Here is a 25,788-nt window from a genome sequence, read left to right on the forward strand (position 1 = left end):
GATAAATCTTATCCAGTGGAAAAGTTTATTGGATAACAGCATCGACTTATCAACTGGATAAGGATTTATTCCCCAGATAGTGCTATCCAGGCTTCATACAACCAGGCCCTGAGCTTCCTGACATTTGGGAAAAATTGAGTGAAACTTTTGATAACTTACTTAAAACAGTGAAGAATGCACAGGGATCTTACTTTCAAGCAGAAACCAACAGACAAGACTCAAAACCTGCTTTTTAAAACTGGTTTACTAAAAATAGCTTCTAAAATACAATCATGAAACTTGCAACCAACTTTAAATTGTTGGGGTATGTAAGTATGAAGATGCCATGACTAGAAGACAGCAACCTTGTAATAAATTAAGCCCCTATACCTTGGAGGTCTTGTAGATAAGCAGCTCTAGGTTTCTTTTGACTATAAACTACAACATGATACAAACTATTTGCTGCAATAGTAGTAAGGTAAGTACAATCATTCTAGCAAGGTGTGTGCTAGGTCACCTGATATGGTATCAATGAAAAGAAAGGCGTGACTGTTAGAACACTGCATTATAAAATCCCTTATGTGGGCTCCGAGAGTCACTACATCAGTATAAAAATCTCAAATATGTACATGTTTTGACACTGCACATTTGAACCCCTAGCATCATGGTGGGCTGTTTTGATGCATGTAAAAGGCAAGACTTTAGAATATTGTTTGATCAGGCAAGTCTTCATAAATGCTATATCGCTGGTTCATCTAATGTGCCATCATCTTCCTATAGGCAAAGAAATATCAAATAGTATTTGTTTAAAAGGTTATAAGGAGTTAAATACATGGATAGTTTTTAAATGCAAAAAAAAAAAAAAGGAAAGTTTACTTACTGTGGATTTGTTTTCTTGTGAATCAAAAAAGTTTTCTGGAATCTCTCGTTTTTCTCTTCTCACTCGAAGTGGAGCTTTCTATACATGTACAAAATCATAGAACAATATAAATGTAATACTGAGATTGTCAGTGGGCAATGGGTATTGGATAAATATCATAAATTTACTAATATACTGAAATTCTGAAATGCTAAATTCCTTAAGAATTTGTGAACCAAGGAATGGCTTTGAATAAATCCCGAACCTGTACCTTTTTGGGCTCAGATTCTTCTTCACTTTTATATTCCTCGATATTTTGTTCATCTCCCACTTCGTCATCATCATCATCTTCTAGTCTGGGATGCCTGAAAATTAATTACATTTCAACTTCTAGCTGTCACATGACTAACTCATTACTACCCTGCAGTATCTGTAAGGGTAAGGCATAGAGAGAGGGAAGTAAAGTGTGCACTGTCAGCTCCCTGGACCAGCTACCAGCCGAAGGAACAGCTGACATCAAATTAGGCTTAACCCTGTACCTTTTATCAGCAGGGCTATGAGGGACAGCAGCTCAGTGGCCAGACATCATGGCCAGCCACAGAACAATACTTACTGTTGCAGCTTTTATGAAATGCTGTTTCAAGAGTTTGTATGACATTTGTACCGTGTCATTTTTCAACTCTACTACTGACAGTAAATTCAACAGTAGCACTGACACTACTTACGGCACTTTATCTCTATCCTTTTTACTGTAGCTTATTCTTGGTCTCTTACTGGCTTTAGTTTGACTTGCCATCCATGACTTCTGTGAGGAAGAAGGAACTCCAGAACTGAAAATGAAAGTGAATGAAAAAAATGAGATTATGAAATACTGGGAGCCTGGGAGATTTCTAGGGGAAATACTGTTTTCTAGACAACTAATATATAGCCCCTTCCTACATTTCCTTTACTCTTGGGGGACGACAAATTTACTCTTGGGGGACGACAGTTTATTTCATTATTATAGCAGGGTATCTGTCTTGCTTACTTGTCAAAGTCCTCATCTCCATCCTCTTCTCCTTCTTCTGGATTCTCAGAGTGCTCTGAATCCTGTCTTTTTCTTTTTTGCTGTTTTGTGTTTTTCTCATCCAAACCACTCTCTTCTCCTGAATCTCCCTCTGGTTTCTCTTCTCGTTCTGGTTCCACATGTGATTGTTCAGTGTCTTCTCTCATCTTCTTAGTTCTCTTTAGAGGGACAGCATCATCTGCACTGTCTTCATCCTCCTTCTCAGGTGAAGCTTGACGTTTCTTTCCTTTACCTTGTACGGGAGGTGGTGCAGGGGGTTTCTTTGGACGGCCACGAGCACTCCTGGATTTGTCTTGTTTTTGTGGTTCATGTTCTTCTACAAACGATATCATTAGATAATAAAAGTAAATCAGCTTTGGGGAAATTTTTGAATTTGGAACTGAAACTTGAGATTCTTCAGGCAAATTTTACTAGAAAAAGTTTGTATTGGTTGTCATATTGTCCCTCTACAATTAAGAGAAAAATAACGATATCTTGTTGAAATATTACAGTAATGTTGCAGATCATACATTCATAATCCTTTATTTTGCACATTACATATTCAACAACAGAATTCTTATTTTAGCTTCTATTGTTAATACCAGCAACATGACCACCATGTCTTCGTCATTTGACTCTCTTGGAAATGATCAAACCATCAAATTGGACTTTTTGGGGTTTGGAGGATATTATGAGCACCAATTTTTTGTGACAATTATATAAACTAATGTACTGTCAGGCCACAGTGAGAGTGAAGTATAATAGTGTTGTCTTAACATTCATAGTACCTTCTCCCTCCTGGTTACCAAGGAGATTGTTTCTATAGGTGATCAAGGGATTCCATTCATCTCCTTTCATTTCCACTTTATCTCCAGCTTCTTTATTAAGAAATGGTAAACTGAAAAACAAGGTAAAACAAAAAGGTAAGTGCATCTACAGGGGGTAGGGTAAGTAAGCACATCCACAGGGGGGTGGGGTAAACACCTTTCTCATGTATACCATAACTACACACATGGGTGTTTTCTATTTCTTATGACAATACTTACACTCCACTCCTTCCTGTCTTGTCCTGAGGAATCAACCGAAATGTGAATTCATTTAAGATGTCAAAGAATGGCAGGTTTGGTGGAGGGATGTTTCCTTTCTTGGGGGACTGCTTCTTTCCTGTACTCTTGGATAATGCATACTGTATTCCTTCTCTGGGAATGCAAGATTATTAAAAGTAACATGAAATGAAAATCCAACAGAAGTAATAATTGAGTGTTAGAATAGCCAGCCTGTTTTCAAATTTCTTTGACACCACTGTGTTATTTGATATAGGATTCCACAGCTCTTCACTGGAACGAATGAATATTCTACTCAAATAGACCATTTTAGAGTTCCAAACAACTGCTGTGTTCCTTGATTACAGAATATTCATGTGTTCCAGTCAAGTTCCATTGAGTTTCAATGTGTTTGTATTGTTAAAATTGTGCATCCTTTACTTTACCGTTGGTATTTGTGAATATTTTAACACTGATGCAAGGCTAATGCTGTATAAATGAGTCTGTAATCAGGGAACACACTGGTAATTTGGAACTCAAAACTGGTGTATTGATGCTGACCCTGAGCCTATTACCTGTGTAATGTGATCAAAGCTTCCCTTGCTTGAGATTTTGTTGTATCTACTCCTAAACTGAGTGCAAATCGATGAGCCAGGTCCTGAAAAGTAATCAGAGTGGATTATATATTCTTATTATTACATTAGTATTTTATTAGTATTAGTATTATGATTTATAAATTATCAAATATCAGATTAATTTTAGACTTTTGTAATCAAATACGCAATCAAAGAGACTAATAATGCAGCTATCCCAGCCACTTTTTAGACAAATTTGATAGGAAATATAGGCTGTGCAAGTTCTAAATATAGGAAAATATAGGATTTTTTCCCAAAAATATATGCACTTTATAGGAGCTAAGATAGCTTTTCAGTGGCGTAACCAGGGATCGGGAGGGTGCACAGGCAATGATTTGCAGAACTAAAAAGCCATAAAAAAAAAAACAGAACCAAAAAAAAAGGGGCCATTTTATTTCCTTCGCCAAATATGCTAAACAGTGTAAAATATAAATGAATCACTTAGCAGTTATCCTATTTATAGGAAATATAGGAGGTTTTCTTTAAATATAGGCTCTTTATAGGATCCTATACAAATTATAGGAAATATAGGATATATAGGAGGTCTGGGATGCCTGTTAATGTTATTTCCCCCCCCCCTTTTCCACAGGGCAGGCTGATATTAAAGCATACCTTAATGATACAAAATTCTTCAGACTTTACATCAACCTCTCCCTCCTGTTCTTCCTTCAAGTTGAGGAAATCCTGGGAAATAAACACAGTGAGCCTACAGTCTTAAGAGTGTATACGTATAAGATATGGAGGCATACCCCTGAGGTGGTAAAACTGTTAAATAAATAATTCAAATTTAAATAAAACATTGTAACATTTATGTAGTTGAAAACAAACTAGACATACCTGCTGTAAGGCAGCCAGTAACGTCTTTACATATGTAGTTTTATTAATCTCTTTACACTTGTTCATAGCATGTTTGATGATGTCACCAAAGTCGCTGAATGCCTAAATAACACCAAGTCTTGGATTATTAACAAATAAAACAGCTTTTTATGTGCTCCATTCAGTAATGGATGTTTTATTATCATCATGAACTTTCTACTCAGTCAAAATGTCTTCTTCACGAAATTCATCATGAAATAATATCCCATTTTCTATCCACAATTCTCATAATTTATCTCATTTTTATTTTTGACATAATTTCAAGCTACATTTCCATTTTTTATTGCAAAATCCAACTTTTCCTCCACCCTACACTCTTTCAGTCACTAGATAGAGTAGGAAGTCTCACCTTGTTTAGAAATGAAAACACTGGTGCAGCAAGCCCCATGTCAAACACATTGAAAATAACAAGCTTGAGAAATGCTGCTAGCATTGTCCTTTTCCTACTCAGTTCCTCCACCTTTTCATCTGTTTGTTCATCTTTTTAAAGACACACAATTCAATATGTTAAATGATATGTTAATGTGCACATTTCCCTTGAGGGGTGGGGAGGGGGTACTCTTGCCCGTTTAGGGTGGGGATGTGCTGCTGAGCCCTCTGAACCCTGACCTTGTTCCAGAGTAAAATTACTGAATTGTGAGTCCTGTGTTATTTACAATCTAAAAAAGGACTGGGAAAGGGTTGGGAAGAAAAACATTTCCCCAGTCTCTCTCATTATTTGGTAGAATAGGAACCCCAAGCCCGAATCTTGATTACTGGTCGCAAAAAGTGATGGCTGCCTGTAGAGGAGGCTTTCTTACCCACCACCCAAATGATATACTATATTATACTACGTACCATCTTCTTCCTCTGGTTCATCCTCATTAATGTTGTCAAATATATGGTTGACAATGAAATCCCGGCAGGTAGCTTGGAAGGAATCACTGGGTTCATATACCAAAGGACCCAATAGAGGTGCTGTAAGTAACATGACAAAAGATTCAGAGGATATATTAATTCCATAAATTATAACGAGAATGTTAAATCCTTTAACCACAGGAATTTGGCATAATATTATAAAAACACCCTTCGTGTGGTCAGATCCAGGAGAGGGGGATAGAGCAACACCCCCCTCCCTTCCCGAAATTGTTCTTGCTCAGATCCTTCCTTCCATTGGACCAAATATACAAACATAGGGATAAAATATATGAATTACAATTATGATTTGTTACTCTTTCCTTTTCCTGGAAATTTCAATTTCAGACAGGCTTAATTGTCTAGAAAAATGTGATTTCCAGAATAGGTACTTACATTGATTCTTGAGTTGTTTAGCAAACACAATAAGTAGGTCACAAACACAGAGGAAAGCCTACATAAATGATGAGAAAAAATAATCATTGTTGTGGTATGGATTGTGATTTGTTTTATTATGATATGGAAAGAAAATATGTAACAATGATGCATGGTTTCAGCACCATGCTCTATTGACTAATATAGCACAGTTCTTTTATATGAAGGGCTAATGTGCATAATTAAACTGTAATTAAATGTGATTAAGGCATATAATACTAAAGACGTCACAGAACAGGGATTTTACGCCAGAAAATTAGAGTCTCTACGACTCCACCCACATGTCACACTTGTAATCCTTTCCTTTCTCCATGCCTTGGAACCTTTTGATAACTTTCGTCCCTTCAATTTTCACATGGATGCTGACACGTGGAGAAAGGAATACAGACTAAAAGTGTGACATTTGTGGGTGGGGTCCTAGAGTTTCAAGGCATGACCGTGATATGCATTTTTGGAGTACAACCCAGTTCAGTGATATCCATAGTATAGGTTGATAAAATCGACAGCACATCAATCAATTCATCTAATCAGATAAGGATGATCAGGGATCAATATTTCTAGACATATTGTACCTCTATTCTAACTTCTGTATTACTATATCCAACCAGCTCTTCACATTGCCTGATGAAGGTTGTTGACCATTTCTTTAGCTTCTTCAATTGTGCCTAAAGGATAATGATAATTCATTAAATGACTAATAAAAATGACATTTCTGTGTCATTGTTGCAGATTGAGGAAAACTGGAGAACCCAGAGAAAAACACTCAAAGCACAGGAGAAAAAACACAACTTCAAAATATGATGGTGAGAGCAATGATAAACCCATGACGAGGGGAAGTATTAGCAGCACATATCACCTGTACTTTAAATACGGATCGATATTAAGCCCAAAGCTAATAGGATTAGATATATAAATATACCTTATCTGGATGGTTAGCATCCAGCCCAGTCAGAGTCCATAACAACAAACACTGCATGGCATTTATTGTAAGAATAAGAATCTGAAATAATTAAGGACACAAATTACAATTATTGTACTCTTGTATTGATTTCAATACGATACATAACACATGTAACACAACTTCATGTGATTCTGAATCATAATCGTTAATGACAAAGATGTTGTAGAGCATGAAAATTTAAAATGTCATTGAAAAGCCAAATCTTATATTGCAAAAGCATTGTATTGTTCCTTTACTCCATCCCTCCAACATACCACATAAATATTGTGGCTATTATCATAAATACATACTCTATCTGGTACTGTCTCCTGGTCTGTTGTTGCATGATGCATGATATGATGTAGGTTGTCATATAGCTTCCAACTTCCAAGATCATGTGCTCTATGTACATCAGTTTTAAATGTCATTATTAATCAAAGTTAACGTGGAGAGAATGAGTTGGCGGTTGTTGCTTAAATATACAAGCATGTTTACATTACCCCCCCCCCCCCCTGTGGTTAGCATTACTTGCTTGCCTTGCTGTTTGCTTTCAAGTTCTACGAGTTGCATTATTTGCCATTACTTGTAACATGAAAGAAGAGTGCAAAGAAGCATGAGCCATGACTTACTTGTAGAAGGCTGAAATTTTCTCCAGATTTGAAATTAGAACAAATCTGTCATTATTATCCTCATCATCATCATCCTGCAGGTATCAGTAATAATTATTGATCAGGCCAGAGATATTGTAGTTCAGGAATTATTTTATTGATTCCCTGAAACAACCTGATCTAAGTCAGGCATGGCTAGCTCACACAGGCAAGTACACATTGATTCCAAAATAATATTACTGATATCAAAATATAACTTACAGCATTAAGTCCATTTTGTAAGCTTCCCTTGAACGCTTCAACAAATTGATCAACCAGTTTGTTCCGTGATACTTCCTGTTATATAAAATAAGATCTTTTCAAGGAATCATCATCATGGAGATTATGATGATTTGAAGATGATGATGAATGAGAAGATGTGAAGATAACAAGTGATGGTATTCAAGAGGATGATGAAGGAAGATGATAAGATTATCACAAATAATTGAGGTAATAATGATGATGACTGAGAATCATGGTCAATGATTATATATTAATAAAAATGGATAATGAGGATGTTGATGACAAAAAAGATGTATAATGTATAATCTACTTACAGCTGTGGTACTGAGTGTGTATTCACTGTCTGTCAAAGCTCGATATGTCTTGGCACACTCTTGCAACACCTATAGGGATAATAAATAATAGGACTGGTAACATTTCAGATTACAAATAAAAGTCAAAACTCAAAAGGAACACTTTATACTTGGGCATAATGTTCTCCCATTTCAAACTGTGTATCATTAGGACAAAATAATGAGGATGAAATTAGAAAATAGAAAATTTTTAAAGGATCCACCCTAAGAAAGAAAAACATAATACCCATTTACACTTTGAGCCAATACGTACCATTGGATCTGTGCTCTTTTCTACGACACTGTCCAACTGATTGAGCAGTTCTTCTAAATACTAAAGTATTAAATATATATTTATATTTAATATAATTATATATAGTTATTCCTTGCTTCTTGGTTCATTATGGAGTTTTAAGATGTCATTAAGTAGAGCCCTGAGACTTTCAAGGAAATATAGACTGTTCTGAGTATATCTCTAATGCATTTTAATTTGGATCACAAAACGATAGAATCTTACTCTCCTGTAATTGAGTGTATAGACCTCTTATAACATAATATATCACTAATGCTGCATATAGAATTCTAATACTACTCTTCTATAGGAGTAGGGTAAATATCATATTTTTTCAAGACATACCTTGCCTAGTCGTCTTTGACCATATTCCTCCAAGTCAAAACACTGTGGCATGGACACAAGGCTGAGGACTTTTTCATTGTCTGTTCCATACTGTGAGTAAGTAAAAGAAAACAAATGAATTTTTGACAAATTTTAAAACAAAGATCTTACACTGTCAAGTGTAAGTGTGTAATAGCAACATACCTTAGCCAAGAGGTCTGGTACAGTCTGCATGAAGTGTGCACTAAGTTCTTTTTTGTCACTGATTATGGTCTTCTTCTCCTTACTACTCAAAAGCTATAGAAAACCACATATTATAATGGGATTCACACATCAAGCAATGTTACAAATGTAGTGGTACTTTGGAGTGGATAGAAATGAAAAAGCCAATTTTCTTTCTGCTTTCTGCATTCAGGCATTATTATAGTGGTAGGTTTTGCAGAGGGTAAGAAACTAGAGAACACAGATAAAAACCCCTTAATCAAGGCAGATACCCAACTCAATTCAATGTGATGTTGAGTCGAGGATTGACCCAAGACTTCAAAGGTGAGAGGCGAGTGCACTACAACTATGTCACCCTTGATTACCCCAATCAGTTTTAGACTTCTTACCTTTCTTACTACTCTTCCAGGAGGTCCCTGACCTTGGGATGATTGCTTACAAGAACTGACCATTATTTCAATCAGAGCTTCTTCTTCTTTATCATCAAGCCCTATATTAAGACATGCAAGAAACATTGTCATATGACCTATCTATGGTCTTATAGTTTCCACATGAGTTCATAACGTTGTTATTGTCACTTGCGATGGCATGATGGCTGCGACAAAAACAGCTGAAACTTCAATGACACTCTTTCAAACTCAAGTGGAAAACATAAAACCTCACGAAACATTATGTCTTCACCACAAACGTCTTAAAACTACTATGAATATATTTATATTAGACTCTAATATTATTGTACCTGCTTCATCTGCTTTATCCAGCAGCATATCTGTCATCAGCTTCCAGTCCTAGATCGGATTTTAATATGGTTGTCAAATCAGTAGGAGATGGTAGGGTATTGCCTGGATGTTGGCAGGTCATTGGTAGGGTGTTGGCATGTTGTTGGTAGGATATGTTGGTAGGTTAACAGTGTGCTATTTGCTAACAACCCAATTACAATAATTTGGGGGTTGTATTCTTTACTCTTATTAGGAATAACACTTAATAGCCCTAGCTAAAGAAACCTGTGGCGCTTGTTACAAGATCAAATTGGAATTTGAAAATGATTTTTGTAAAGCAAGGAGAACCATAGAAAAACCTTGAAGCACCAAGAGCTAACAAACACCTTCATCTATCAAAGTTGGTTTGTTTGTTAAATCATATTCATCATACCTTAATTAGAGATGCAGTGTTCCATAAGCTGTCGACAAGGTAAGCACCATGATTATGTACTTCACTATTGATAAAGAACTCCAATAATTTCTTTAATTGTACAGCTTTGGTCTCTTTGTCTGACTTCTTACTGCCTATTGTAACCAAAGTAGTCATTACATTATAAAAAAAAACTATTAAATAAGAGCAGGGCTAAAATAATGGTCAGTCAATGGAGGACAATGACTAGTTTAAATTGACACTTCTCCAGCCAAATGCTTCTCAAGCCAGTCCTCTAGACCAGTCATTTTGACTGCACCCATGTTTTACCCATTCATGCAATATTACAATATCATCTTTATTCAACACAGCTAATACCTTTTTTAGATTTGTTAGGCTTGATATCTTCCTCAGCTGCATCCTTGATTCTCTTGTAAAGAAACTGTCCTGCTGCATGCGCAACTTGCTTGTGCGTACAGAACACTAACAACTGCACCTGTTGACAGTCTTCTTCGTCTAGTTTATCATACCTATTACAGTAACCATAGCAAACAGACAGTAAATAAATCCTTTAAATATGTGGAGGTATGCCACTCCCCTCCCCCTATTCCTGCTGACCACCCATCCTCCTACCTACCTACCACTTATTCAATCAACCCACTTATACCCACCCACCAACCATTTCTACCTACTGTACCAACCCACCCACCTGCCTACCATTCAACCATTCAACCAACCAACAAACCCACCTACCCAACCAAGGCTAGCAACCTGGTTGTTCTTCACCAAAAGAGAAATGATGCATAATACTCACTGATACATATGAATCATCAGCTTGACGGCTTCTACGGCAACTTCATTATCCTTGTCAAGTGTCATACTAACAAATCTATCCTGTTGGTACAAGAAACAAATTTTAAATCTAACATAAGATGAATCTGTATCTGACTGGAATAAGTATTAGGGTCAAAATAATGGTCACAAATAGCCATTTCATACCCCCTCAGAAAACTGTTGTAATCTTCAATAATGAGGGTCTATTATTACTAGCATACACTTATTTCAAAAAACGTTTTTGGTCCGAGAACTGAAATGGTCGATCTGAGACTAAACGAAATATTTGTGCTATTATGTCTTCTGGCTTAAATACAAAAAATTATATTCCTAACTCAAAGGTCATATTCCAATCTAAAAGGAAACTGTGTTACATTGTTGGGCATTAAATATATTATTTCATTTTGCAGGGTGTTACTCCGTCTCAGATTTCAGACAGACATTTTTTTAAAAAACAGATGTAAATAGAGGGTAAAGAGATAATTAATTCTAAATACCTTGAATCTTGTAGTTAGAACATCCAGGTGTGGTACAAGATCTTCGTCACCATAAAGTCCCAGTAAAGCCTGGAGTGACTTTAATCTTACCTCTCCAACCTACAACAAGTCATTAAGTATTAATTCTAAGGGTTTTTTCCATGAGGTATAACCTACCAGTCCCAGTGGCCAGTTTTCAAATGGTAAGCATCAGTCCTATGGAACTGATTTATTGAATTCTAATCACTAATAAGGACTGACCCATACTATTTATGCAATGGCTGCTCTGACTGGTAGGTTCGCCCTAATGGAAAGCAATCTAAAACAACCAAATTCTATGAATTCTATGAATTTTGGTGAGTAGACTAACAAAGGGAATGTTTACTCCTCACCTTATCATGTAGGTTCCATACTATATATTTCAAGTATTTGTCATTTAAGAACAAGGTGCTGCAAAGGAAGCAGATATCAGGATTATGGTTTGATAATGTGGTTTGATGACACAAATGATTAATAAATACTGATACCTGTATTCTTTCATCCATTCTCCTATTTCTGAGATACAAAGGGCTCTTATTTCTGGCCTGGAATCTCTGTAGAAATTATTAAGTCAAATCAGACAAATGTGTTTTATGTTGTTATCATTATTATAATTTAATGAGAATTATGAAGGTAGTTGAAAAGATGATAAAATATTACGATGGAAATGACAAAGATGTTGAAACCTAAGGCATTACTGATGAGAGGATGGTGATTTTATAGCTGCCCAAAATGAAGGTGATTCAACACCCTGAAACCCCGGGGGTACTCTTGCCCGTTTAGGGTATGGATGTGCCGCTGAGCCCTCTGAACCCTGACCCTGTTCCAGAGTAAAAATCGCTGAAATTCATACCCTGTTCCAGAGCAGGATCGCTGAAAACCTTGTTCCAGAGAGGAGAGATTGTGATTTCATATACCCTGTTCCAGAGCAAGCGGGATTTTATATACCCTGTTCCAGAGTAGAATCGCTGAAAACCGTACCCTGTTTGGCGGCACGTACCCGTATAGTGAATATAGGGGAGTACCCCCCCCCCCCCCCCCGGACCTGAAACACACTTACCTGTATCGATGGACAAACATTCCTTGAAAGATAAAGTTCATCATTTCTTCAAGATCATTAATGTTTTGTCTCAGCTATCAAAGGAACAGTTAATAATTGGTTTAACGAAAGACAGAAAGAATTCTCAAAAAAACAGTCAGTTGCTTACCTCCTGCCTTCTGGTTTGCAGCATATCAATCTTTTCCAGGGCTTTCTTTGAAGTGGATTTTTGTGTCTCACTGTCTAACTGACGCTGTTGAAATCATAATAGTAAGGTTAGAATGATAGCTATAAAAAAAATAGAACTCAAATTTTGATGGTCAGAATGAATACCTGGGTATTATCTAGTTCAATGTGTACATTCTTGGCAATATGGATCAAGGCAGACACTAATTTCATTCCTGGATAATGAAGAATACAATATTAATAGCAAGTATTTGCAAAGTTCTCCTAACTACATCAAGAATATTATCATTACTGTCAATGCCATCTCTGATCCATTATATTATGATCATCATCACTCATGTCAATCTTAAAAGTTAAGGATATTATGGTCAGCTTCACTATCATCAATACTCCCACCACCATCATCATCATTTTACTACGCAATATCCTTTTATTCCTTGTCATTATTCTTCATCTTCATCAAACACCATCATCATCGCCTGCATCATCCAACATCATCAATCATTCAACATTATCATCATCATCATCATCTAACACTATCATCACCTGCATCCTCCAACATCATCAATCATTCAACATTATCATTATCATCATCTAACACCATCAATCATTCAACATTATCATCATCTTCATTTAATTTTATCATCATCATCACCTGCATCATCCAACATCATCATCCAACACCATCATCATCATCACCTGCATCATTTTCTGCAACTTTGTGCAAATTATTACTAATGAGAAATAAGCATTACCTGCCAGTGTGCTAGTATGCCTGAATGCTCTGACCTGTGAGTCAGACAGCCTGATCAACCATGACACCAGGGTGTCCAGCATGTACTCGTCATATATTATAGAATGCTGACACTGGACTACTAGAGTATGTACAAAGGCTATAAAATTTGTCTATAAGGCATAAACGAAATAGAAAATCATCATCAGAATTCCAGTAATAAAAAGAGGTTTTAAAAAAGCAATAAAGTAATATGTATACCTTAAATTTTTTATGAGAAGGTCCAGACATTATTAGAGGATATTCATGACTTTCCTACAAAATATAATTACAAACCAATGCATTAATTTCCAAAATATCTAGATCCAAATCACGAAAATTAGGCTTACTTCATCAAACTGTTCTGTCAACTGTCTAACAGCATCAACATTTTCATCTTCATCAAGCATTGAGCTTGTAACAGTCCCTGAGAAAAAGAAATGAAATGGATATTCAAGCTAGCCATGCATTCCATGACTTAGATCAGCCAAGAGGTTATTAATTATTAACATACTCAACAATAATCAACTAAACCATCAGTGTCAGTTACCTTTACATCCACAACACTGAACAAAGAATTGTATAATATCAACCATGGCTGCCTCTTTATCTTTGTTGTAGCTTTCTATCCAATCATCAACTACAGCCTGTTAAACAAAGAATGAGTGGATAAATAAATATAAACAAATAAACAAACAAACAAATAAATAAATGAATGAATAAATAAATGGATTGATTGATAAATGAATAAAATACTTACTCTCAGAGCTCCTTTCCCAGCTTTGACAATATCAAACAAGGTTCCTTGATCATCATCGTCTTGACTTGTTGCTTTTCCTTTTCTCTTTCTTCCTGGAGTTGCTCTGCTTGGTGTTCTTCCCTTTTTGCCAAACTTAAAATCAAGAGAAACCAGTTCAGTTTGCTACATGTTTTGATTTTCACACAACACATTAAGCTACAGAAAATATCCACAAGATCCTCTTACAGTGCTTTGCGCCGAACCGTGAACACCCAACAAAGTTTTATACAAATTTTTGTACAAGTTTTAATCAATCTCTTTACCGCTAACCAATAATGTTTTGGCGCTTCACTTTAATGTTCTGATATCGTTACATCGATGTACAGAATCCACCTATCCAAACATCAATGAGAAGTGCTGATGTCTAATTGGTTAGCAGTATAAAAAGATGTCAAAAACTTTGTTGGGTGTTCACAGTTGGGCACACAGCACTGTAACAATATACAGAAGTATGGTTGTATTCTAGATTACACATTCAAAGCAGGTACACCTACTGGGTTAGTCTTAGGAGTAGCAGGTGTTGTCTTCCTTCCTTTAGGTGTTGCCTTGCGTGGTGTCACAACTTCCTCTTCTTCACTATTACTTTCAGGTACTTCCTCATCAGATGAACTAGAAAGTGTACTTAGAATTTATATCTCTATATCAGACTATTTGATTTCTCCCTCATTAATAATCTGCTATGGGGTTTCTTAGTTACACTAAATAGATGATTTTTTGTGTCTTCTTTTATTCTTGTCTTGGGGAAAAAGACCAGGTTTCATTGAAGAGGGTTTGTATAAGATTTCTTAAGATGTAAATAAAAATATTGAATCAAAACTTGTTGGCCTAACCTTTCTTCTTGTTCTTCTTGTTCTTCGTCACTATCAGGTTTTTCTACTGTTTTCTTGGGAAGTTTTGTTTTTTTGGATGCACTAGGTGATGGAGTTGGTTGAATTTTTTCATGACCAAACAGTATTCTTTGCTTGTATTTCCTACTACTACGACGAGGAGAATCATTCTTGTCATCTTTAGCCTAATGTACATATCATATATATATATATATATATATATATATATATATATATCAAAATAATGTTTTAGTATCCTACTATCCAAGAAAGATAGCAATTTGAAACAAATCAAAATGAATGGTCATGCTGAATTGTAGTCTTGCTATGATGACCATTTACAACTACTAAAATAGCTTGGTAGACTGGTCACTTTGATTGGTAGAAACTATACCACAGTTTTTCATCCAAAACAAATTCAACTCATTAGTGTCAACCATATCCATTTCCCCACCCCAAGGAAACCTTGGCAACATTAAGGATGCTAATACATGGATAGATCTGCCAGTGTCTGGCTGTATAACTCATAAGGGAATACACTCCTCTTGATCGTAAAGAAGATGGCATCTCTAATGCCATGTCCAAATGAATGTGCTTTTATTTGAAAACACAAACTTTCCAATTCTTTTTCGTTTGTTGACGCAAAAACAGAGCCTTTTGAAAACACAGTGTGGAATGGCTTAAGAGCCATTATTGATGGTAAAAATGTACATCACCTCTTTGACTTTAGAGGCTGGAGTCACCCCAGATGCTGGGCTAGATGCTTCACTTGGACTGACAGTTTCATCTTCTTTCCTTGTCCTCAAAGCTGGCATTTCTTTTTTGCTTTTATTATTCCAAACGATTCATCAAAATTTTTTGACCTAAAATAAAGCAAAGGAAAAGGAAAAATATAGAAATATTACGATTTGGAGATTAAACTATCAACGACTGCTGTTATTGTAAGAATACTCACAACCAGCTAAACAAAGTATACCAATAAACGTCAAGGAATGTTTACAACATTAAAGCATTTATATTCCTCTTATACTACTACTTCAGATATAGGTTAAAGACTTTTTAATGTCGTTAATAAAACTTAAAATGGTTGGGTAGAATATCGAAATCTTCGGTTTGTAAGACGTTCATTCATAAAGATGCAATCACACATTTATTATCACTTGTCCCAAACCCAAAGTAACTAACCTCCTTCATTCTGACATAAAATAAACTGTATTTTTTTGTTAGTACTGTATTATTCAATGCATAAGAGGGATAATTGTGGAAATATTCACTTCATTCATTCAATCAACAATCGAAGAAAGTCAAATAAAGCTTCATCTTCCTTGCGTGTTTTGTTGCCAAATTCATCGCTTAGTTGTAGGGAATTTACTGAATACGACCTCCAAACGAGTTTCCCGCATTAATACACTCTTACCTTAGGAAGTAGACTAAAAATAAACAATAAAAAGCAAGTCAAAAAGTTCTTTTTACCAGATTTTTTCTGTTCTTTCCAAACAATCTTCGCAAACTCGCGCCTTCGTTCTGTTTTGGCGGGGATATGTCATGTGATCGAGCCCGCGATCTTAGTACCACAGGGAGCCCATATGTACCACAAACACATTCACTTCCAACCACAGGAAGCCCAAGCAATGTACTCTATGATCTAGCCAATATATTAGGCTGTATGTTTCATTACAAAATAATCGCAGTTAACTCAGTCAAGTCAAGTCTTTCTGTCTCGGCCATGTAGGGAGTGTGGGCCAGTTTGAAGCAGCACTTATCACTCTTCCCCACTTCCCGTGTGACCAAGTTTGGGAAAAACTTGACACGCCTGTGTTAGATGGGAAAAGAGGGACTGTTTAGAGTTCAGAATTAATGAATAGTTGAATGAATGAATGAAAAAATGAATAGAAAGATTACTTTAACCCATAAACACAATCACTCAACAAAAACATCACATTGCATATTTAGTTATACATATATTTATTTATCCAATTGTGTAATTCCAAAAATTATCCATACCCCCCTCACAGAGGAATTTTTTTGAGACACCCCCCTAACCCCCGGAAATTCCAATTTTCTTCCTTACAACTCGGTAATTTTTGTTCTTTCTCTGACCCCCCTACTCTTCAGAAATTCCAAATTCCTCTATGGGGTGGGTATGGATGATTTCTGAAACTACACATTGTGACAATTTTTCATAAAATATTTCAATAAAATTTACAGTTTAATTATCAATTAAATATCTAATAATATTACTTCATTATGAGAAATATTTATGAAAAAAATTGCATTCCTCTACATAGATTGGCGGAATTTAATTTCAAAAAAATGAAAGGTTTTTCATTCAGAGTGATTTAGAATAAATAATTAAATTTACTTAAACTTATTGAGTGGTGGTTTTTATAGACCCATGAAACAAAGTGTACTAGAAGGTTATCCAGTTATTATCATCGATCGGGCTATGCACAAAGCTTCATCCATAGACCGCAATACTGCTCTTACTCCTAAGGCTCGCACCTCTAACCTAGACAGTATTCCGTTCACGTTTACCTATCATCCCATTAACAACTCTGTCAATCCTATCATTAATCGTAGTTTTAATTTACTCAAATCTGATCCTACTACTTCTGACATTTTCAAAGAACGCCCTCCCTTTTCTTTCAAGAGAGACCGCAATCTGCGTTCCTTCTTAGTTAAAGGCAAAATTCCTTCTGATAAACAACCTGGCACTTTTCGCTGTTCTCGCAAACGTTGTTACACTTGCCCTTTTGTTGTTCCCCGTACCTCTGTTAAAGGTCCTAAATCTACTTTTGATATAAAGGATCACTTCGACTGTACTTCATCTAACATCATCTATTGCATTCAATGCTCTTATTGTAACATGCTGTATGTTGGGGAAACTGGACGAAGATTAGGTGATCGTTTCAGAGACCACCTTTACGATATTCGCAAGAAAGATCTCTCTAAACCAGTTTCTCGACATTTCAACTCTGTCAACCACTCGGAAACTAATGCTAATGTTTTTGGTCTTTGCTTAAACACACGTTCTAGTAACAATAATTCACGCAAAACAAAAGAAATGCGCTTGATTCATTCGCTTGGCACAGTTAATCCGCACGGGATGAATGAACGCTTCACCCACCTACTATTATTATTTTCGATCCTTTTGTTCTCTTTTGTTTTACGACTTGCTATTTTCTTATTGGTTTGTTTTCTCCCTACACCACTACATAAACCCCTCCATCATTCTCTTTCTCTCATTGACTACTACGAAGGACTTACGTCCGAAACGGCAGTCTGATTCCCGCTTTCGTATTTACGGTGATAAAATTATCTACTACGACACATTTGTTTGTACTAGAATTAGAGTGTAATAGTTGAACACAATAGAAAACAAAAGAATTAGAGAATAATAGTACTAAATATGCTAAAGTGTATTTCATGGATTTATGAAAATCACTCTATATCAATATAAAGCTGGTTTAATGTTGTAGGATTTGTAATTCTCTTGGGCCTATAAAAATTTCTTTTCTCATGTTGGGACAAACACTATACTGGCTATTCTTTTGAAAACATTGAAGTTGCATTCGCTTATCTTCTTCAATATCATCCTCTGATTCAGAATCTCCATCATCATAGACATTATCCTCGTTGATAGTCATTTCTCCAGTTTGGGTTAATTGTGGCTGCTGAATGGCATCAGCCTAAACAATAAAGTTACTATTATGAGATGTATCACTCAGCTTTGGGTTACAGGTAAATAGCTTTAATTTCCACTTGAGATTGCACAACAAATAAGACATGAACTTGTTATTATATTTTTATTTTACTTACATACTGACAATTTGCCAATGGCAGGGAAAACACAATAGAACAGTAAAACTGCACCATTGCCCCATAATATAAGGCCTCTTGTTAGGTATAGGTATAGCTTAATTCGCTTGGAAGATGTATTGCTATTTTAATCCTAGGTAATTTTTATTAGACAAATCATGAAACTTCATGGATGCTAGGATGGTCCCAATAGATGCAATGCTAAGCCTACTCTACCTACCTCATTGTCAGTCTCTTCCTTGCTTTCCAGGAAGTGGGTATGAATCTCAGGGTTGAAGTAACTAACTAGTGCTGCAACACTTGATTCAGCATGTAAAAAGTGATCTGCCCTTGCCATCAAGAGGATATCAATCAGAACTTCTGCTCCCAGTTTATATGGGTCATACTTGGAAGCATGGACCGCCCCACCATCATATTTGATTGCTCGTAATGCCTTTGTAAAGAGGACCTGAAAAATCATGAAATCATGTTTGAATTAAAAAATGGAGTGTTGAGCTGCCTCCTCAGCTTCTAATACCCCTAATATCATTTCCTTAGTTGATACATTTATTAATTTTCCATCAAAGACTTACTCTATTGCAAATAAAAAGCCAAATTATATTCAAGATGAGCTCTACCTTTTTACCAAATTCATTGACAAACTTCTTTATAATCTCATTATTATCACTGGCAATAAATATCTTATTTGGTGTCGGCAAGCTTTGCAAGATGTGTTTAGCATTCTGAATCCATGAAGTCAATGAGGGTAACTTCCCATCTTCTGTTTCTGAGCCATGGTCGGTTCCTCTGACATGAACAGCAAGAACAGTGTGACCAAATAAATGTTTATCATAGAACTTGTCAACGATCTCTTGGATTTTAGGGTTTATCTTCACATATTGTTTTAGTAACTTATTGGCCCAGAGCCGTATTTCACGAGTGATCAGGTCAAGCTTATTGTAACCAGGCGTATTGCGTGGCTTGAAACTTAGGTTTAACAATTCAGGGAGATGTGTAAGGCTAGATTTTTTTTCCATAGATCCTGGTTGCAAATACAATACACTTGGACCAAAATAATTCCCAAAGCATAAGACTTTCTTTGCTTTTTCTTCTATATTCGGATTCAAAGGCTCGAAAAACCAATTCCAAGAATTAACTGTTGCATTTGATGGACAAACAGTGCCACAGTTACGCCAAAATACGGTTGGAACAGCTCTAATATGCCTGCAAGTGCTTAAATGATCCAAAGTCATCAACAACATAGCAGCTAGTCCGGCATTGTCGCATTCTATCACGAATATTTCTGAAACACAAGCAAGTTGTGTCGAAAAGCTCTCGTCGTTCTCTTTAGCAGCTATCACGACATATGTTCTTAATGCTTGCTGTAGTCCTGAACGAATGTTAGTCTCTGGAGAAACATCACTAATAGCCGAGTTCTTCCTTATATTGAATTTTCGGTCAAACAACTTGTTGTTGTTTTCGTTGCACATAATCTCACTAAGGATCCAATACAATGTCAGCATAGAAACTGAAAAAACTGATAATATTAGAATAATTTTTCGGTTGGTCATTCTCATTGTTGCTAAGCAAAAATATCAATCTTAGCTAGTCAAAACCTCGAAAGCCGTATGAAAAATCTTGAGGCACATGAGCTTCTGACCAGACGACTACGTGTTATAAAAGCCAAGCATTACGCATAATTTAGAAAAGCAAACAATAAGCAATTATTAGATTTTTTACTTTTAAGGTTGGCGAAACAAGTGACATAAAGTGGATGCAAATGACCAGCTGTTTTGATTCATGTTTGCACAAGATTGGAACTCACGACAAAGGTATCCCACAGCGTAATATGACAGACACATGACTAATTAAAAACAGAAACTGAAGGTAAATGAGCCTTTTGTTTGAATGGAACTAACAAAGTTCCATTCAACGGAACGCGGCTAGAAGTTTAAACACAAAAAGTTATAGATTGATTGATTGAGCATAATCATGGGAGAAAGAACTGAGGAACAAACGTTACAATGACTTATCAATGAAAGTAAAGACATATAAAGATGACGTCAACGAGCAAGCGCTCTTTCCTTTGGTTGTTGTTTTGATCACTTTTATCGTTTTAGTTATTGTAAAAACATATAGACATCCCGTTTTTTGTGTGTGTGTCTGTCCTCTTATAGCGCAGCGCAACCGTGACGTCATAAAAACGAAGACAAAGGCGAAATTCGGAGAAACAAACTTACAAGTTTACTTTCAGCAGATAATTTTCACAGCCGATCGCAGTTGATCTTAGTTTACATGGTTTATTATTGTAACTTTAAGTAAAAATAATAAAATCGGTTCGTATAATCCTCGTAGCGGTTAAACAGAATGCAATGTTTGTCCGAATCTTTAAGCTATTTTTAGAACCAGTGCGCTGCGCTATTGACGATAACGGCTACGTCTCGCGGGTTCATTGATGTCTATTTGTTAAACAAACAATAACACGTTTTAACACGAAAGATGTGAGCAACAGACGGAGACATTCTCGTCTTTAATAGTAAAAGGTGTCAGCCAGTTTACTAAATACGATCTCTAAACTAGTCCGGTATTATATACACTCTTTAATATAAATACCTGACGACGTAGAATAGAAATAAAAAATAAAAAGCAAGTCAAAAAGTTCTTTTTTCCCATAATTTTTTGTTCTTTATCATGGGATATCACGTGAACTATCATCTGGAATTACCAATGCTGCTCATAAACTAAAACTGAACACGAATTTCGATTTAAGGTGACTGCCTACTTTTGGAAATTGATTTAAGCTTTTTTTAAAACTTCATTTTTCCGAATTGAAATTTAATGCTGATTCCAAATCTGGAAAGAAAAATAGGGTGTCCCTAGCTCGTTTTCGAGATAATCAGCATTTAATGGAAGCCTACGCACGAGCTTTTGGAGTAAAAATTGAGCAACCGGAAGTGATTAGAAAAAAAAAAAGATTAATAAGATAATAGTAATTTGCAGACTATATGATTGCACGAACGAAGGCTAGTCAATCCTTCTACAATAATACATGGATATTTTCGACAATAAGACAGAGAGATACATTGATTTGTCATATTTTGTAGTTTCGGTGCTCTTAAAAAATATCATAAAGTCGAACAAAAATCCCTACAAAAATCTATTTTTTCACGTGTTCCCGATTTAAACTTTTCCTAAAATGTTGATATAACCTAGATTTTTAGGAGTTTTTTCGAATGAGCTATCAAAAAATATAGAGTCCCGTGCAAAATTTGAGGGTTTTGCCCTGTTGAAGCTCAAAACGCGTATGGTTCTTCAATAAAATCTTGTAGATTTTTCAGCGGTTTTTGAGCGCGCGCACATCGTGGGCTCAAATCGAACGTTCAAAAGTAGGCAGCCACCTTAACAAAATAAACATAGAGCGATGGTACTTAATCCGTGAAATAAAAACAAAATAGTTATTAACTAATAGTCGCAATTTCTAAATAGTGCATATTTAGTCGATATCACTCAAGTGAATCAATCTATATATGAATACACAGGAGACATCAAATACACAAGAAACATGTTAGTCATTTGTTCATCAATGCTATGACTATCAATGACTAACATGTTCCTTGTGTATTTGATGTCTCCTGTGTATTAGTTAATAACTATTTTGTTTTTATTTCACGGATTAAGTACCATCGTTCTACAAAAAATGAAGGAGTAGAGGAATAGCGGCGGATATTCCCTGTTTACAAACATTAACGTCTCAGTAATCTTTTCTCATTCAAATTTGCCAACAATTAAAGCAAAAGATCTCTTTTTTTAAGTAGCCAACAGATATAGAATTTAAAGATGAATAGGGATATAATTCCATTTAACCAATAAAAAACAGACATAATTTAGTTGAAATGAAAATACATGATTTACTTCACAGGAACAAATATTTTATTATTATTTACTATTTGCCTATCATATTTTGTAGCTTTGTTTAATCTAAATAAATAAAATTGTAATTAATAATTATGGCTTTACATGAAATCTAAAATGAAGGGCATGTCTCTGTACTGTGAGATAAACAGGCTAGGAGCTGCAGAGCACAAAACAAGCAAGCTAACAAGGCTGATTAGTGTTACAGCTCTTGTAATTCTCTTGGGTCTAGAAATATTCCTTTTTTCATGTTGGGGCAAACACTGTACTGGCTATTCCTAAAAAAGCAGTCAACTGCATTTTGTTGTTGATCTACTAAACTCTCAGGATAGTATAAATTATCTATGTCGGCATTCATATCTCCAACATGGCCAAACTGTGGGCGCTGTACAGCATCATCCTACATGTCAAAGAATATAATTATTATAGGAAATAAGCAATACAAATATTTACATCACTCCTAGACTTATTTATGCTACAAAAAAGATAACTTGTTTTTGCTAGCAGTCTTTTTTTAATATCCCCCTTTGCAGAAGATATGGATGCTTTCCAGTAATACACTGTCTATATTTTCTGCAGTAATACTAAACAATGTGAAACATATTTTAATCACATTGTATGGTGACACAAATAATACTTAACTTCATAAGATAATGAAGTTTAGCATCAAGTCACAGTTTGACTTTATGCTAAACCTCTGGGGTTCCCATTGATAGCAGAGCTTTTTATTAGTTCTGAAGGGACTACCCTGGCTTTATTTATTTTTAAATAAAGGTTTTATTCATTCATTCATTCATAAGGTACTGAGCAGCAATGCAATGCTAAGCCTAGCTACTCCACTTACCTTATTGTTAGTCTCTTCCTTGCTTTCCAGGAAGTGGGTATGAATTTCAGGGTTGAAGTAACTAACTAATGCTGCCACACTTGATTCAGCATGTAAAAAGTGATCTGCCCTTGCCATCAAGAGGATATCAATCAGAACTTCTGCTCCCAGTTTATATGGGTCATACTTGGAAGTATGGACTGCCCCACCATCATATTTGATTGCTCGTAATGCCTTTGTAAATACAACCTGGAAAACATGAAAATGTTTGAATCAAAACAGTACTGGGATGATTACCATTTACCAGGAAAAACAGGAAATCCTGGTTTGAAAACGAACAGTATGTTTCATTCTGATTGGAAAGGTCCAGAAAACTCAGTCTTCTATTAGGTTTTTCTGATTGATGCATGTACCATTTTTCAAAAGCCAAAGTTTCCCACTCTTTACTTACCATAGGCAAATGAATTTCCAACAGGAATGGATTGGTTTAAATGTTAAGCACCTGTGAACCCCCTCCTCCTCCTCCCATAACATTCCCTTAGTCCAAAAAGCTATTGATCTTGCAGCTATTGCAAATAAAAAGCCAAATTATATTCAAGATAAGCTCTACCTTTTTACCAAATTCATTGACAAACTTCTTTATACTCTCATTATTATCACTGGCAATGAATATCTTATTTGGTGTCGGCAAGCTTTGCAAGATGTGTTTAGCATTCTGAATCCATGAAGTCAATGAGGGTAACTTCCCATCTTCTGTTTCTGAGCCATGGTCGGTTCCTCTGACATGAACAGCAAGAACAGTGTGACCAAATAAATGTTTATCATAGAACTTGTCAACGATCTCTTGGATTTCAGGGTTTATCTTCACATATTGTTTTAGCAATGTATTGGCCCAGAGCCGTATTTCACGAGTGATCAAGTCAAGCTTATTGAAACCAGGTGTATTGCGTGACTTAAAACTTAGGTTTAACAATTCAGGGAGATGTGTGAGGTTTGTTGTCGTTCTTTTTTTTTCTTGTTTCAAAGACAATATTCTTAGTCCAAAATAGTTCCCAAAGCATAAGACTTTCTTTGCTTTTTCTTCTATATTCGGATTCAAAGGCTCAAAAAACCAATTCCAAGAATTAACTGTCGCATTTGATGGACAAACAGTGCCACAGTTACGCCAAAATACGGTTGGAACAGCTCCAATATGCTTGCAAGTGCTTAAATGATCCAAAGTCATCAACAACATAGCAGCTAGTCCGGCATTGTCGCATTCTACCACAAAGAATTCTGAAACACAAGCAAGTTGTGTCGAGAAAGTGCTCTCGTTGTTCTCTTTAGCAGCTATCACGACAGATCCTCGGAAAGCTTGCTGTAATCTTGAACGAATGTCATTCTCTAGAGAAACATCATTATCAATAGCCAAGTTCTTCCTCCTCGTATTGAACTTTCTGTAAAACAACTCGTTGTTTTCATTGAACATAATCTCACTAAGGATCCAATACGATGTCAGCATAAAGAAAGAAAAAATCGAAAGTATTATAATGATATTTCGGCTGGTCATTCTCATCGTTGCTTATCAATACAATCTTAATAATCAATAGATCTTTGTGAAAATATCTTGAGGTTTATTAGCTGCTGACTAGACGACTACGTGTCAAGATGAAAAAAAGTTCAGGTAAAATATAGGTTACGAGACTAAGAAACGATAATCAATTAGCTTTTTTACCTTAAGTATGACGTAACAGGTATATCCTTTCAGTTCTCTTCTTGATCAATGACAAGCTCTTTGTTTTGACCGCCATCTTGGACGAGATTGATCAAAGAGATTCGGCACTAACGACACAGGTAACCCACACAATACACCATGTATCCTCGAATCCGTTCACCCACCACAGTAGTATAGGTCGCATGGCACGGGCCGGATTTTTGCGGTGGATTTACTAATTTTGGTGGATTCGAGTATATTTGCGGTGGATTTAATTATGCTCTAATACGTCACGCATTACGTGTTTCATATGCGGTGGATTTAATTATTTTTATTACTTATTACCATGAAAAGACGTGTAGGTATTGTGAAGATGCCATGACGACCAATTGACGCCATGAGTTTATTGTTTGACAAGTTTGGACAAGTCTTTTGTTTACCAATCCAATTTATAGAGCTCGGGGATTTTGAATTTTTAACTCAAAAACTCAAGCAACCAAGCAAGCAAGCAAGACCTAAAAAAATTTACTTTTGAGAAACGCAATGGCTACGTTATTCCTGTTAGGCTCTCGAGAATATCACGCTACCGTCAATGCATTCAAAGGACTAATGAAAATTTGATGACTATTGTATCCAACACAATGCAATTAAGACTCATAAACGATAAACAATAAGACCTACTAAGTTCTTCCT

General features: G+C 35.8%; 3 protein-coding genes across 3 annotated transcripts; all 3 read right to left on the reverse strand.

Moving 5' to 3' along the window:
* Positions 1-226: 226 nt before the first annotated feature.
* LOC116292354 (cohesin subunit SA-2) lies at positions 227-16,403 on the reverse strand. Its single transcript, XM_031699657.2, has 42 exons — positions 16,343-16,403; positions 15,586-15,732; positions 14,873-15,054; positions 14,537-14,651; positions 14,004-14,135; positions 13,794-13,890; positions 13,594-13,670; positions 13,466-13,519; positions 13,227-13,377; positions 12,619-12,686; positions 12,455-12,538; positions 12,307-12,380; positions 11,735-11,800; positions 11,600-11,657; positions 11,229-11,327; positions 10,712-10,791; positions 10,276-10,427; positions 9,919-10,052; positions 9,506-9,554; positions 9,156-9,256; positions 8,749-8,841; positions 8,566-8,655; positions 8,203-8,262; positions 7,911-7,979; positions 7,576-7,650; positions 7,336-7,409; positions 7,018-7,108; positions 6,686-6,766; positions 6,339-6,431; positions 5,728-5,785; positions 5,275-5,394; positions 4,787-4,917; positions 4,399-4,500; positions 4,174-4,245; positions 3,502-3,584; positions 2,930-3,082; positions 2,672-2,781; positions 1,866-2,220; positions 1,564-1,668; positions 1,110-1,203; positions 860-937; positions 227-753 (listed from the first exon to the last, which is right to left on the reverse strand). The coding sequence occupies exons 2-42, from the start codon at positions 15,682-15,684 to the stop codon at positions 718-720; spliced, it is 4,095 nt and encodes a 1,364-aa protein (XP_031555517.2). The 5' UTR covers positions 15,685-15,732; positions 16,343-16,403; the 3' UTR covers positions 227-717.
* Positions 16,404-16,817: 414 nt separating this feature from the next.
* Positions 16,818-20,321, reverse strand: LOC116292424 (uncharacterized). Its single transcript, XM_031699748.2, has 3 exons — positions 19,306-20,321; positions 18,909-19,136; positions 16,818-18,558 (listed from the first exon to the last, which is right to left on the reverse strand). Exons 1-3 carry the CDS (start codon positions 20,242-20,244, stop codon positions 18,337-18,339), a joined length of 1,389 nt encoding a protein of 462 aa, XP_031555608.2. The 5' UTR covers positions 20,245-20,321; the 3' UTR covers positions 16,818-18,336.
* Positions 20,322-22,574: 2,253 nt separating this feature from the next.
* On the reverse strand, positions 22,575-25,353 carry LOC116292414 (uncharacterized). The gene is made up of 4 exons (XM_031699737.2): positions 25,117-25,353; positions 24,013-24,877; positions 23,424-23,651; positions 22,575-22,979 (listed from the first exon to the last, which is right to left on the reverse strand). Exons 2-4 carry the CDS (start codon positions 24,868-24,870, stop codon positions 22,782-22,784), a joined length of 1,284 nt encoding a protein of 427 aa, XP_031555597.2. The 5' UTR covers positions 24,871-24,877; positions 25,117-25,353; the 3' UTR covers positions 22,575-22,781.
* Positions 25,354-25,788: the final 435 nt, after the last annotated feature.

The sequence above is a fragment of the Actinia tenebrosa genome, unplaced genomic scaffold (assembly GCF_029948245.1).
Source record: "Actinia tenebrosa isolate PJP-AT-01 unplaced genomic scaffold, QUT_ActTen_1.0 PGA_scaffold0__85_contigs__length_37466705, whole genome shotgun sequence".
NCBI classification, from domain to species: domain Eukaryota; kingdom Metazoa; phylum Cnidaria; class Anthozoa; order Actiniaria; family Actiniidae; genus Actinia; species Actinia tenebrosa.